General features: G+C 42.7%; 1 protein-coding gene across 1 annotated transcript in view; it reads left to right on the top strand.

Annotated features, from left to right (window-relative positions):
• plxna4 (plexin A4) overlaps positions 1–16,070 on the top strand; it is a 146,477-nt gene that overhangs the window by 24,066 nt on the left and 106,341 nt on the right. The window contains exon 3 of the mRNA XM_057022015.1: positions 1,418–1,600. Within this exon, the coding sequence (XP_056877995.1) occupies positions 1,418–1,600 (183 nt within the window). The remainder of the gene's footprint in view (positions 1–1,417; positions 1,601–16,070) is intronic.

Genomic DNA, 16,070 nt, shown 5'->3' with positions numbered 1-16,070 from the left:
TTGACCCTCCTTGGCATGTCTATCTTCTCCGTGTGCCTCTGGTGTTGCTCCCTGCATCCTCATCTTAACCCTCCACCCATATGACATGATCTTGACCTAAATCCAGGCCATCTCTATCGATCACTCAACCAGCCTAACGCCTCGTTCATAGCCTAAAGCTCACTGTAGCCAAGAACATCCACGTTCCATTTGTCTAATGAAAGCAGGCCTCATATTTCCTCTGTGGCTAAGTCTGAGGCTTCTGATGATGATGATGGCCTTTAGTGAAAGGTTGTGAAGAGGCACTTTGTGCTGGCAAGATTGATCGAGAACCCAGGGGGTGCGCTTGTGAGAAAGGGGGTAGAAAAAGGGAAAATAAGACATAAACTAAGAGAGGCTCCCCCAGAGCATCCCACCTTTGACAGCTCCAACCACTGGGCAGGGGAGATCTGAAACAGTTTGTTGGATTTTGAGTGTGATGTGAACGCAGACATTTTGTTTGTTTGTTTTGTCAGTCAGCTTCTGTTTGTTTAAATATTGTATTATATATCTGAACAGTGTCATCTGTCATTGTGGCTCATTATTTTACATGAATATGCTGCCATAATGCTGGTATTGTGTGACTCCTACCCACTATCCTCCATTCCTGCTAATGTGTTCCAAGGCATCTCTCCTCACAACCACCTATTACATTATTGAGCTGTTAATCAGAACAGTATTGGCATTATTCTTACAAAACCCCATAATTCTGTGACCATAGTGACCAGAATTAATCTCCCTCTTGCAGAATAATGTGCAGGGAGGTCAAAATGAATCAACGCATGAATCATGTCTGTTTAATCATAAGGCTATAGCTGCATGTTCAGGACAGATTTAAGACTATTAAAACTTCTGTTGGTCTGCGAATTCTCCCGTCCATGCAGCAGGATGTGAGGATTTTACTCAATGTGAAGATGCAGCACTCTTTTGTTCTTCGCTTGATTCAGTTTGAGTCGTTTCACATTGAATATCTTGCTGCTCTGGCATTTCTACATTCTGCTGTTGCATTGGGTGGACGTATGGGAGTTGTGCCTGACAATGCAGCCTCTGGCACGATTACAGAGCCCGCTCCTGACTGCAGTCTCCCTCCATCTTCCTCTCTACTCCTTGCCACTTTTTACCATTCTTTGCATACCTGCTGCATTCAAATGCCTGCATGTCCTCTAACCCATGTTGACCCCTGCCTGTCTGTCACAGAATAGGTTTAGAGAATGTATTTTATTTTTGAATCATGAATTTTTATCGGTTGAGTCGATCAGAGGTTTGTTTTGAATCCAGTTCTGGTAACAAACCTCCTAAAAAATGATCTATTGCCCATAGACTTTACACATCACAGCACAAAACTTGAAATTGTACTTTTTTTGGGTGTGTTATTGACTAATCCTCTTCTTCACTGCAGCTCCTGACCATTGACGATGACTTTTGTGGCCTTGACATGAATGCGCCATTGGGTGTGTCCGAGATGGTCCGCGGCAAGCCTCTCTACACTGACGCCTTTGACAAAATGACCTCGGTCATTGCCTACGTCTACAAGAACCACTCCCTGGTCTTTGTCGGGACAAAGAGCGGACAACTTAAGAAGGTAAGGCCCTGAAACTTTGGATGGATTGTCCAGATGGATGAGATGAAGGGAGGGATTTTGTTTCACTGCGTTGGCATGTGGGGTAAGCCCAGGGAGTTGGGGATTGCCGGTTTGGAGGAAGGATGGTAGTTGTAGGGCAGGTTGACTTTCAGCAAATCAGCTGAGTTGGCTGTATTTGCCACAGATAGGGGCGAATGTGTGTGCATGTGAGAGGAAAGTGTGAGGATGAACGATGTGTGCGTGCACTTTACGGTGGGATGGGAACTTGATTTGTGTGTTTTGAGCAAGACGGATCAGAAGAAACCCCTGAGGAGATTTTGTTTCAAGAACCTTTCTAGCTCCTCATCATTTTCCTCCTCATCCAGTGCAAAACGTATCACAAACACATTGTATACAGAGATTCAGGACCGTCCTCTGTAGTTTTCCTTCACTTTGGAAATCATAGTAAATCCAGACCCCTGGGGGCAGATTGTAGCACGCATCAGCACGTTGCAGAACTTTGTAGAGAGCATACATCAGCATGTTGCAGAATCGATTAGACGCTGTCTTATCCATTTCTTGAGGAAAATTGAGGGATCGGATGAGGAAGAAATACATTATTTAGTGGTTCTGCTGGTATTTGGGGTGTAATGGATATTAAAATATTAAAGAATAGAATAAAAGAGAATATGAATTAACTTCATTTTGTCTGAAATCTTGGGATCTAAGGAGTGTTCGCTGTGCGTGTCTGTGTGGATCTGACAGTACAGCCTCTGTCTAAACAAGATTTTACCCTCAGTGTTAAACGGCACCGGATAAGCTGTGTGTTGTCATGTCGTAACTTGAAACTTTCTGCATGAACCTGTGCTCTCCACTGTATGGAAGGCCTTCTCTAGTCTAATGGGATAATGCACTGCTGCTGGGTATGATGGAAGGCTGCTAGTTTCGACCCTTTAACTCTAATGCTCTTACAAACATGGTATAAGGCCGTGACTGAGACTAATTTTTGGGCGGCTCGGCCGGTGAGTCTCACAGGCCTGAGGAAAATGGTATTACATTGAGGGAGAGTATGGAATAAAGAGAGTGGGAAAGAGATTGGACAGAGGTGAATGTGCTCCTAAAAAGTGCATCTTTGAGTGGAAGAGTGGTCGTTTATATTAGTCTTACTCATTATCGGCTTAAACAAAGGTTAGCGTGCTTGGTACAGTCATGCAATGAAACAACATAGGATGTGATTGGTGTTTGCTGTCAGCTCAAACAAACACATTGGCCCATTACAGGCCAATACTCCCATCCCATATACATACTTGTCCCCGCCCCTGTCGTTAACTGTATACCATTAGATGACATCACAGGCAATAAAAGAAAACAAGACAATAAAAGGCCCAAGCTTCAGGCCACCTCCTTCATCAGTCCCTTTATAACCCTTTGGCTAATGGATGTTGATTTATGTCTACTCCTCCACCTTACTTGTTCCATTTCTCTACCCGATCCTCCTCATTCCCCCAGTCAGTTTTCCTTTTTCTGTTATTTATGATCCCGTGACTAACGCGACACCTCGAATAAACATAAGAGTTACGGTAAAAGAGAGTGGGCGGACGTTAATGCAAGTGTTTGTGCTGAAGTAAATGTTGGGATTTACAGGCTCACGTTTATGACATCATGAAGCGGAGCTGTGCAGGAAGTGAATTCACTCCAGTTTGCCCGCAATATTGGTTTAACTAATGTGGCGAGGGTCAAATCTGTCAGCTGTAACATGAGGCCCGTGGGCTTCATTAGAGACATGGTTGTAAGTGTAATGATGGAGCCTGTTCAGCTGCTCCACAATAACCTTCTGCTACCACAGCTACGTGGATAACAATCATGTGTAGAAAAATATGTCACGCTAACGAAGAGAACTTCGTAAAAAGCCTTGACTAAAGCTTTCAGTCGGTCTAAATGGTGAATGGGAATGCTGGTCGTGGTGATGGAGCCTCTTTAAATTTAACCTGAAAGATAAGAGAAAAGATAATGGTGTAAAAATAAAAGCTACAGCAAATGTGAAAAATGAGGCCCAGGAAACAAAATCTGCAATGAAACATTAAAAAGGTAACGCATAAGAGTTTTGAGATTGAACTTGCTTATCAAAATGCAGCTTTTAAGTTATTTCCCCTTAAACAAGGCTTTGAAGAAGTCAAGACCAAATAAATTCTTAGAATTTTGCAAATTTAATTCTCTAAAAATGTAACCTCCCATTCCTTAGAATAAATGGACCCGTTGCTGTCTGCAAAAACAGACAAAAGTATTTACGACCCCACGGCTGCCATGTTTTTGCATGTCATATCAGATCATTCCTAACCTTGTTCACCTCTTTATTTTGTCCATCCTCCACTGTTGCTCATCTTGGAGCTCTTTGAAGACCACCTCCTACTCTTTAGAGTGAATGGACCATATGGCTTCGGGGGACCGTTCATTGGTCAGTTTTATGTGCGTTGGTCTGTGGCTTTCAGGGATGGAGATGAGATGGAGATAAAAGGCTGCTGGTTGGAGAGGTTTAAACCCATTTATTGCAGGTCAGTGCACATCAGCAGGTCGAGAGGAAAGCCTTAACCACCTGCAGGTCTCAGTTTGATTTATGGTCATTTGGTCAGCCCCCATCTTAGAATAAAAGATTAATATCTGTGTCGACAGAAATTTGAAAGAGTTGCATCCAACGTTGGCCAGGTAATTCTGTGGAGCTGTGGTTTGAGAGGAGGGGTGGTGTAGAGAAGAGGAGGGAGGTGTGAAGAGTGTGAAAAGATGAGATTGAGGGCCACCTGCTGATGTGCTAATGCATCTCTACTTTCCATCCCCATGGGGAAGCCTTGGCACTCAATACAATGGGCAGCTAACCTTGAACTTGACAGGAACATTAATGTGAGGAAGACATAGCTTGAAAAGGTAGTGAGGTTGAAGAAGCTGAAGAGGATAGTGTCTTAAATTGTCAGAATTATAAAACACAAATGCTTGTGTCTCTAAACAGTGGAAAAATGAGGGTCACTGTGTATACAAAGGTCATAATACTGAGATGAACCACTTGTTACAATCCAGAGAAAATGCAGGTTAATGGAGGAAGGATTCAAGATCAACATGAGGTGAAGAGAAGTCTTTCAGACTATTTTATGACTTAATAAGAAACAGGTCAATTTAGATGATGAATAGTTAATGGTTGTTGTCTGCGAGGAAAGGTCAAGTCGACTTTTTTTTAAGTCGACTTCTGCCAGTTTTGATGAAGGTTTTTTTTACCCTCTACACCTCTGTCTACATTCAGTGTTTGTTGTCACTCCTTGTGTCTACTTCATCCTCTTATCATGAGCTTACCATTATTCAATAAATCCTTCTTTCATCTGTAACAACTCCTGATCTTATGGTAACCATGCTGCTCATTTCAACCTGAAATCAAATCAGCCAAATTATTTGTTGCCTTAAGAAACCTTACATCTAATCATGGAAAGAAATTACAATGTAGAGCCACACTGATTGGAATAAATGCCCAATTACTGCCTTTTAAATGTATTAAAAAGACAGTTGGCAGGAAGCTTCAGCAACATTTCCAGTCTAACAAACGCACAGGAGTGACCCGGCTCGCTGGCAGTGCTGCCTGCACAATAGATTAAGGATGGACACATATCCCCATGTGGGGGTGAGAAAGATATTTATCGCTCTGGACCAGTCCCATATGTTTTGTAAGTTGATTGTGTCCTTGTTTTGTGTGTACGGGCGCCTGTCTATGAATGTGTGTATGATGGGTTGGTTAGCCCCAGATGCAGATTATTGAAATAGGCCGAGCTGAGCCATGGTCAGTGGAGCAGAGGATTAACTGCTTAGAGCTAATGATGAAATATGCTTTAGGACAGCCAGACATTGTGTGTATGTGTGTGTGTAGACAGTGGTATATAATTTAGCCCCCCCTCCCATCTTTATTAGGCTGCAACCACAATTCTCTCCAACAGGACAGCGCACACGTGCACACTGTGCAGCTATTACCTTGGCCTGCCGCCATTACTACCCTGCCCAGTGGTCCATTCATCCTGGGCGCTGGTCTAACACACTGCTGGGCTCAGTCAGTATACCCAGAATGTCAATGTTCTCATACTATTAGGTATTCCTCAGCTGTCTTCTAGCTGCCTTGGCACCGTGCGTCTGTATGTATTACAGCTCCCACACCAGCTAGAGTAGCAGCACACCAGAGAAAACTCAGTGGTGGGTTGCCATGGTAGCACGGGATGGAATGTATAGAAATGCTCCGATATTAGAAAGTGTGTTGTAATGCTCTTGCAGTGTGTATTTAACTCCCGTGGCTGCAGCGTGTGGCCGTCGTCTGATTCATTCAGCTGAGTGGACATCAGAAAGATCCTTTTGTGTGATATTGGGCAGGTATTCGATGAAAGGTGCACTGAAGGGATTGAGGGATAGGTCAATGGCAGTCACTCAGCAAGCATTTCTGGCACATCTCTTTTGTTCTTTGTGACTTCCTTCTCGGTGCATCTTTTAAGTGCGCTGTGCAGAGTGTCCATCCCTTTAGCTAGCTAGCTGAAGCAGCAAACAACACTAAATTCATTCTGAAGAAAAAACACACTCACACTTGTATTCTTCATTTTGCTTTTGTCCGTGTGTGTATGTGCGCGCGTGCGTGTGCCTGTTAGTGGGCATCTGCTAAAATAGCTCTTCACCTTACACGTGTCATTCAGATGTGTATTTATAGATGTCACTGCTCTAACTTATCCTCGCCCCCTCCCGTCGAGGGTCCTTTATAATTTATGATCCGCCAGGGGCTGAGCACGACAGTTTTGTACGCACGGACACGCACTCGCATGAAGACACACACTCACACTCTCCAACCTGCTTCACTCCAGGTTAACACCATGTTTGCCATCGAGCACCCGCCAAAGTCGGACCCACTTGATTGCATCAAGCATCTGTACGGCTTCTGCTTGTCAAAAGAAAGCCTCCAGCTAAGAATCTTTGTCCTTGCTGTGGCCTAGGTCCTTAACATATCTGCGACAGTTCAGCACCAAATTGATGTACCTCGGAAAGTCAGATCAGGGATACGCTGCTTGGATTAATATTCATACACAAGCAGGCAGAATTGTCTTTCTTTACACCATCCTGTTCTGAAATGAGTGTCGGGAACGGAGAACATGAGCGGCTTCAGAATCGAGATTGCAATGGAGAGGCTGAGAATCTAGAGGGCAAAATTGGTGACCTAGCATGATGGGAGGGAGCTCCAGTGATGGCAAGAATGCCGAGACAGAAGGAGAGGGCGAGAGTGCTGAAATAGTTTGATGTTCATTTCACCCTTCTGGGTCTGTAGCCATTGAGGGAAGTACCTTTATGCAGCAGTCAATTGAGCTGCCGAGTGATTTGAGTGGCTTTCCTCTGCTGTGTGTATGTGAAGTTGAAAGGTAGAGAAGTTTTGGAGGAAGAAAAGGACACGGTCAACTTCAGTCTGATATTTCCATTTCCTGATGGTTTGAACTATATTTGACTCAGTTACTGGCTGTTACCGACTGTTACCGGCAAGGTTGGCTTCTGAGAGGACGGAGTCAAACCCACTTCTTCAGACACAACATCCTACAGATGCTATTGTCTCTCAAATGTTCACACTCATATAACACATGACTTTGTTTTATTCTATCTTTCCTGTCAAGTTCAGCATTAAACCAAACTCACCCCGCTAATTGGCATGACCATTAACATTCTTCAGCCACAGCAAGCCAAACCAGCAAATTGGAATGAGTTTTTCTTTGTTTCTCTCTTCCTTGATGCATCATTGAGCAGGTAACCACATAGAATCGCTGCAGATGTAGCCATTTCTCACACATACACACATTTACACACACTTGTACACATGTCAAAGGTTGCTGAACAGTTAAAGCTCACATGCCGATGTTGCCGGAGGACAAGTCAAATGCAGTTTTCTCCTCAAAGAAGTGTTTTAATTGGCATTAATTACTCATGTGTAGCAGACGACGTGGATACTCCAACACTTATTATTAACAATTCTAGAATATTTTGTCTTTAACTAAATGTTTAAAGAGCTTTTACTACAAATAAATCCTAACCAAATTACAGTGTATTATTCTTTTCAATTATTGTTTCAATGTAGTTGGTGAATTTGTATTTGTCCTCACACTCTTACAGTAGAATATCAGTAGTCTCGTAACTGATGACAACGCTTTTCTTAGCATGCTGAAAAAGGCTCGTAGGATGTCTGCTAGGATGTGAGTCTTATTTCCCGTCAATTTCTCCATGACCATTACAGTGTAGGGCCATATAATATTTAGAGTTATGGGTCACTTCCAGTTGTGGCTTAAGGGTTATTATGATCAGGGATAACTTCAGATTGATGTCCTTTTCATTCCAGAATTGACATATCACTCTCCAGGTAATGTCCTCTCCTGGCATGTATGTCTCTCTCTCCTCCGATCTGTTCTATTCAAACTTTCATCACTGCGAATGTAATGGATTTTCTCAAGGACATTGATGGATGGCTGCTTAAAATGGATCCATTTTTCACTATTTTGTTCAAGTAGTTATGTGTGTGACAAGACTGTTTCTGCAAAAAAAAAACCTGTCTCTGGATTCCTCTAAGCAAATCAGCCTCTTTCTCTCATTTGTTATCTCTGTCCTCCTGCCCCATTCCTTTCTTTTCTGACCATTTCAACTCCCCTTCGTACATCCCTTTGATTTATGGTGTGCCTGTGTAGCAATAGAGGACACACTGCGGCAGGTGGGCCTCCTCCCCGCCACCCACTTCCGTGCACGCTTGGAGCCAGTCACTTGACACTTGAGGCTTTTCGGGGTGAATCACCTCACACCTCTTCCTCTCCTTTATCCCGACCTTTTCTTCGCTGTGAGTTGTTTGACTCATAACCGGGTCATTCTTTGTCCTCCATTCAGTAAATACTAGCAGGCTGTCAGGAAAGCATGCAACGGCTTTGTTTCATTCCGCAGCAAGGACGAGCTGCATCATGTTTGCTGTATGAAGCCAATTTTTAACATGTAATGTTTGTTCGTTCACACCTCTTACAGTGGACATGAATGTGAAATGCATATGTGGCTCTTTGGAAGCTTCTCCTCTGGCCACATTAGATCTGTTTCCCACTGCGTGTTTGTTTGTTTTGGATGATTGGCATATTCTTATTTTGCTGAGCTTGTCCTCCTACTCATCTCATAGACACACATGTTTTCGCTACATGGTGAGGACTCATGTCTCAACATGGACACACACACTGGATTGCATTTTATATTACTGTGACCCGCCCTTGAAGCAGATGCAAACATAAACATGTTTAAGAGTGTCCCTGGGTCTGTCTGTCTGACATCAACACACTGAAAAGTGCCTGAGGTACTTAAGTTGCTTTATGGACACGTTTGGTAGCAGAGTTGGAGAGTGAGGGAGGTCGAGACGCTAAATAAATGGGATGGATGGAGGGAACAAGACAGAGGTTGTTGTCTGAAGCAGGAACATCTTCCATGCCTATTGTTTTTTCCCCTAACCGCCTCTGCCCACCCTTTCTTTTGCCATCGTCAAAACAGCCTTTAATATGTGGATTTTTATCTCAGCTACTCCAGCACTCCCAGGATTATAGCCCCCCCCCCCTCCCCACACACACACACTGAATAGCAAGTGCCCATCTGCATTTAAGAACAGTCTTTGTTTTTGAGTTAATGAGGTGCAATTATTTAAAAAAACAAAAAAAAGAATGAATATGGTGTAGCCTTTGTATAGTACCTGTACAGCTGTAATCACAGCCCTATAACATGTGTGCAGCCTGGACGTAAGGGTCCTCTACTGTCTAGACGAAGACACTTCATCAGTGTCCTGTGATGCAGAGTTAGAGTTCAGAGTATGCCAAGTGTTCACTACACATTTAATAATGTGGAACAGTACAAGATTTAATATTGTAATGTTGAATATGTGTGCTTTTAGCATGAATAGTTGAAGCTACACATCTATGTGTTTTCTTTGATTAATTTGTCCGTTTTGTCACATTCACTGTCCTGTGTCCACACATGGATCCCTCCTGCAGCTTCAGCTCCTGCCAAATGAAAGCCTAGTGCAATGCTTCATTAATTGTTTTCAGGAGTGAAACACCCACTGAGCCAGAATCATTTGCGCACACACACTCTCTGAACACACCTTTTAAGCAGTCTGATGTGACTTTTGGTCTTTACAGACCACTATCTGTATCTTATTGCCCTTTAGGTGCCAAGTCATGCACCAGCTAGTGTATTTAAAATGCGTAAGAAAACGGACGAGTCTGTCAGTGTGCTGTGTTTTAGTAGATTCCACACACACTTTTCAGATTCCTAGGAAACACAATGATGCTTAAAAATACCCAGCATGCCATGAGAAAACCTGTCAGATGAGCTTATAATTCCTTTTGGAACAGTGTTCTAATTTGAAAGAAGTTCAGAAACGTTCCGGTGGGACGTGTTTGAAGAGGGGGGTGATCCTTTTTTCTTCTGTGTAATAAGATGCTCTTTTGAAAGCAGGAACTGTGAATATCATTTGTTCCCCTCTATTTTGTGGAACTGTGGTTGTGCGACATCAGGCTGTGTAACCTCGGTCTCACTGCTTGAAAGTGAACTTATTTGACTTATTTCTCTCTGCATACTGTTGAGCTAGGTGCGCATTATCCTCCATGGCCCATGACATCCCTCCAAATTATCCTGATCCAAAGCATCAGGCATTTATTGCACCTCTACAAGAAGATGGAGACCCAAACCCAGCCCTTTCGTGTCATTAAGTTTCCTCAATTAAACAGCGATAATAATATCCATAAAGATAGATATTACTATATTCTCAGTACCATTCATTGTTTAATTTTCATTTACATTTCATTTCAAATTTGCCTAATCTTTTTGTCTAAGTAAATCTTTCAGTCTGTGTCTGTATTTGGCTAAAAATCCACAGGCTTTGCCAGGCAGGCTCACGGCTCTGGCTGTTCCATCTGGTTTGGCTCTCGAGATCTGTCCTCGTTAGGCCATTACTGCAGTTTAGTCTCAGCTGCCCGCTTCTACAACTGGCAAACCAACCAAACCACTGTCCTCCTCTCCTTCTGCCACCACCATCATTGCCTGGCTCTTATTCTCAGTAGCAGCTTATCTGTCGGCTCCAATTTCTATCCAAAAACCTTTGTAAATGTATAAGGCTGTTGGTGCGAGACAGTGTCCATTTATAAAACCACCAAATCTATATTTCAAACGGGTTCATAAATCCAAATATCTTGCCGTGCATTTAAAAGTAGAATATATTTATCCTATTATTCTCTCTAATCCGTCTCTATGTTACAATACCTGCAGTTGAGTCTGGGATCCCCTGGTGGCTTAGCCTACAACTGATGCATGTGCGAACAGACTTTTTGGCAGGCAACTTCATTCACACAGTGTGGGCTACAGACTCGTCTGACAAAGACTTGTCTCCCTGCAATGACCTATGTTTCACTTCCTTTGGAGCCCTCCTACTTAAATGATGTTGAATGATGTATTTTTAATAATGTGGGAAAATATTAATTAACTTAATTTATGTTTGAAAGTGGCCAGGAGATCTCCAGAACTTCAAAGCCCCTTTTTAAATATGTACCGCCTCACTGCTTTAAACACGAAAGACACACCAAAGGTCTACTGCAAAGAGTTTTAGAAACTCACAACTAAGGTGTGAAGACACATAAACACTCCTAATAATACATTTGTCACCTTTTTATGTGTAAAAGCTGAGAATGAGTCTGAAGATTTGGGGAGATAAATTAGAAGCCCAGTCCCAACTGAACCATTGATGACTCTGTTGTATTACTCTAGCAAATAGGTTGCTGATATGGATGCAGTTGAACACCACTTAAATGTACAATAGGCCTATTTGCTGCTGCGTGGCTGCACATCTCTGCAGCACTTTGTGTTTACATCATGGCAACTTGTGCTTGAATGTGCACTGAGTTGCCAGAACCAAACACTTAGTTCCCTCATGTGAAATGGCCACTAATTCTCTGTATCTGGGGATTATACATAATTGATTTATGGACGGAAAATAAAATTACTCATCATTTGAAAGAGAAAGGGCATTTTGTTTTCTTGCCAGAGTGCAATAAACTGTTCCTCTAGAGTTAATTAAAGAGTTTTTGTTTGTAAATCAAGTATGGGTGATAATCAATAAGCCAACAACCTAACATTTAATGGAATAGCTTTAACATTTAATGGTTATGGCTCTTTTTCTGTCGCCTTTGTATACTACATTGACTGCATGTGTTTGTGTACCAATGGTGACTTGAGCCAGCACTAAACAGAATATCATCAAGGCCGGTTCGGCATCTTAGGGTACAGGAGGGAAACAATGGCTGTTACAACTGAGACGACGAATCCATTTCAGTGAGTTTAGCGTTTTCCCTGGGTCCGCTGTTAATAAAATCAAGCTTTGCTCAAAGTGGAAGCCCGTCCCCCCTTGAGTTTTCTGTTCAGTGATAGCATATCTGGACTGCTGCTGTTGCTAGGCAACTATTTGTCCATATTATGGGATTCCATGAGGTTTAATCAGCAACTTAGCACAGACAATTTAGCCTTCTGTTTCCCACACTATGCAGTGTGGTATGATGCATATTCAGATTGCAAGTGTAGGCAGTTCTATGGAAGTAAACAACAGCTGTAGGTCAGCCGCTGCCTCCAACATATTCTTGCATAAATATATGGTGCCATATCATTAAACAAACGGTAAAATATGCACAGCAGTAGCATAAATGATGCAGATATGCACAGGATGCTCCTCTTTCTTTCAGGGCGTAAGACATAGACCTGTGGGTTGCAGCTGTGGAAGGTGATTGAGGGTCAGAACAAAAGCATGTGCTTCTTGCAAGCTCACATGCTCATGATTGAGTTCTTGCATCTCTTCATGTACCCTGTATACACACACACACACACACACATTCAGATATACAAACACAACGTTTCCACCCATCAGTCGACAGTTGACGATCTCATTAATTCTCAGTCCCTTTAAAGGTAAGTCATTGACCTTCCCAGTTCATCAATTTTTAATATTGCTGTTCTGCACTTCACCAAACTATCAGCACACAGATGCCATAAACACACGCTGGCCATCATTTCATCATCGGAGTAGGTATTCTTAATGGCCGCTCAATCACGGTGAGCAGGGAAGTGAGATGATTGATGTCTATCAGTGTCAACCGTACATGCCAATTTACCTCTGAACACTGATGAGTGACAAGTTCCTGTTACTGGGGGCTTTCTTTTGTGCAGACAATCACATCCCCCTGGCCTCAGAATTTTGGGTTCGGGAAAGATTTTGCACAAAAAATAGCTCAAAGTTCCTCTGGAAACATGGAGGAGATATGAATGTATCAGAAGAAACAAAAGTGGGTGGGGAGGAAGGTGACACTGTTCTGCTGTGGATAAAATAAATGGTTCCCCTAAGTGATGTTAATCTAAAGGGAAAGGTGCCTGTTGGGCTAAATCTGGAAGGCAAGAAACATCCACGCTCTGATTGGTGCTGACAAACGAATTACGACCAGTATCTGTGTGTGTGTGTGTGTTTGTACATCAGTGTTTATGGTATTGTGGTTTCGGTCCAGGTGATGAATGTTCCAGTGGGCTGAGTGCAGAAGTGTCCATAAAACACTCCAGTCATTGTTCCTAGTCTTCTACTGTCCTCCATCTTTTCCTGTTTACCCCTTCCCTGTTGCCGAAATTCCCTTTTGTTTGCTCATCTTCTCCCATTCTGTGTTTCCTCATGTCATCTTTCTCCTCCCAAATTTCATCTGTCGCTGCACTGCTCCAGGCCAAGACTGTCAGTAATCAAATGAACGTCATATTATTTTAGGGCGACTCGAAAGTTTCTGTCTGTTTTAACAATTAAGTGAAACACTTCAGGGGTCGGTGTTAGAGAAGTGGTGATGGAGGAGAAGCTTTCGTGGAAAGATACAGACAAGAGGACTTTATTATTTAAACAAGCCATTGGCAGTTTGCATGGAAATGACTCTTAAATGGATGATCAACCTGAAAGGATAGAAGGTTTCTATTTTCACTGGCGGCCTGGTAGGGATGATCAACTTTTGTGGGGGAAATATTGGTATTTTATGTAACTTGATCTGATTGTTTAAGTGGGAGGATTCTGTGTTTTACAGTGTCAAATGTGTCAGCAACCCCTCACGTACACCACAGAGATGCTGCTTCGAGGCCCTCGTCACCAGCCTGCTTCCTGCCTTTATGTCATGGTGTTTTGTCCTTGTTGGTGCCAGTTGCCCCATACTGCTTCAACTAACAGCCTCCCTGCAGCCCCCCTATACTTATGTGCACAGGCAAGCATCCCCCAAAACCAGCTGAGATGAAAGGCTGTGGATCACACACGCACTAAACTTTGATCAATCTGGCAACACGTGTAAATAGGATCATTAATGGGGATTTAGCAGGGGGCTGCAATTACATCTGCAATTACACTTATACAAACACACGTACACACGGCTCTTTTTCAGCTGTACACACACACACACGTTTCATTTTGTTGCCTTCAGAGACAAGATGTAGTTCATACACAGAATACCGACAGGATAGTTAATTGGGGTGTAAAGTAAAAATCTCAATTTGCCTCAAGTGGATAGAGAGATCTGACGGCCAGTGAAGGAGAAGTAGGAGTTGAGTACTGCTGCAAGGACAAAAAAAATCTGTGTTTAGGAGCTTAAAAAATGAAGGGAAGAGATAGTCACAAGAACAAGCTTCACATATTTTCCCAATATTTGATCTTCTGTCACTCATGCTGACTACATTCCCTGTCTTATTCAGTAATACCAACACACACTCCATTTGCCTCCATAAATCTGGTTTAAATGCGTCTCAGTCCAGTTCAAATCCACAAATCAGTGAAATCTTGCCCTCCCAAAACTATTTAGGTTTCCATGGCCAAACGCGATTATATCGCTCTTACAACCCCCAAAACCCTCGATGAGTGTGGCTTTCCAGCTCCAAGCCTCTTATCTGCTAAAGAAGACTAATGAGTTTGAGGCTCACCACCACCAAAGCCATGCTCCATAAGTGCTGATTATGGTCTGTCCTTTCAAGGAATACACAAAATTGTGATTGGTGAGATTACAATGGCATCATCTTTTTGCCTCCCACCTTTGCATTCAATTCAATTTCTGAGCTTTGTGTTTGGCTTTTTCTTGGCCTCAGAGTAATACAGTTATTTGTGGCATTCAATCAATCTGTCTGTCATGAATTTACTCAGCAATGATGATGGATCATAGCGAGCACTAAGAAAATCAGTGATCCCACGACTCACATGGTCATCAATGAAGTTATCTTTATTCATTGGGCCTTTCTGTGTAAAGATCAATTATGAGGCACATGTGTTTATCTTGCCAAGGTCATTTTGTATCACTCCATTTCAAAAGGGATCTGACCTCAACCCTCACCATGACCTCCTGACCCTTGACCCCTGAATTGTGCCCTTGGCATTGTGTATGGTTGTTGTTAGACAAAAAGGCCACACAGGAGCGTGCAGCTGTTACTATAATATATACTATAAATTAGATTCTGAAGCATACAAGCATCTAATTTTGCAGCTTTTGGGGTATCCTTATGAATCCTGTCTCCCCCTCCCTTATAGCAGCTTTGATTCCTCCATTTCTCAAAAATAAAAAGAGCCTGGCACGTGGTGTTTTGCCTTTTGGACGACGGCTCCTACCCCCAGCGTTCAATTATTCATGCTGAAGTCCTATTTCCCCACAGCTATGGAGGCTAGAACACACACATACAGACAAAGAGCTGTGTAAATGCATGTGCCATGTGTTGTTGGCAGTGATATTTTGGGTGCTTTGTTGTGTGATGGTGACTGGCAGCATCAGTGTAATACACAGAGACTGTTACTGCAGATTAAGGCAGAGGCTTTTCATTTCTCTCAATGTTTGGACAAATTTTTTAAAGTAGTGAACTCTCATTTTTTTGATTCCCTGTTTCAAAGCTTGTTTTTCTTTAAACTTTTATTTACCTGTCTCATAACTCATTTGTTTTTCAAGCAGTTCTGCTTCCCTCATTTGTCATTGATCTTTTTTGCTTCTGTCCATTCCAGATCTCCGCTCTCCTCTTTTTTCATTCAGGTGTTTTTCATTCCATTTAACTCTGTTCTCTGTTCCCTGTGTGTGGGGCATGGGGTTCCCACCCCTTCCTGACTCACACATGTTGTTGTTCTGTCTCACTGCTATGACAACTGTGTCTTTGGAAGGGTTAGGTAACAATGTGCTGCGTGGCCCCACTGTGCAGCGGTGAATTATTCAGTCAACTCGACAGGAGGCTACACTCTTATGTCAAGCAGAATTGCACGTTACCAAATACTGTATGCCTAAAAAGAGACAGCGAGGCATCGGCTCAGTAGTGAGTGTTGATCAAAAATGACTAGCGAGGAAGAATTAGAAACTGTCAAACTGCGGGTGAGCACATGTGCCATTACAGGCCGATGTTTTAT

Source organism: Takifugu flavidus, chromosome 22, assembly GCF_003711565.1.
Source record: "Takifugu flavidus isolate HTHZ2018 chromosome 22, ASM371156v2, whole genome shotgun sequence".
NCBI lineage: Eukaryota > Metazoa > Chordata > Actinopteri > Tetraodontiformes > Tetraodontidae > Takifugu > Takifugu flavidus.
The sequence above is the reverse complement of the archived record's forward strand: the minus strand, read 5'-3'. Positions and strand labels throughout refer to the sequence as shown.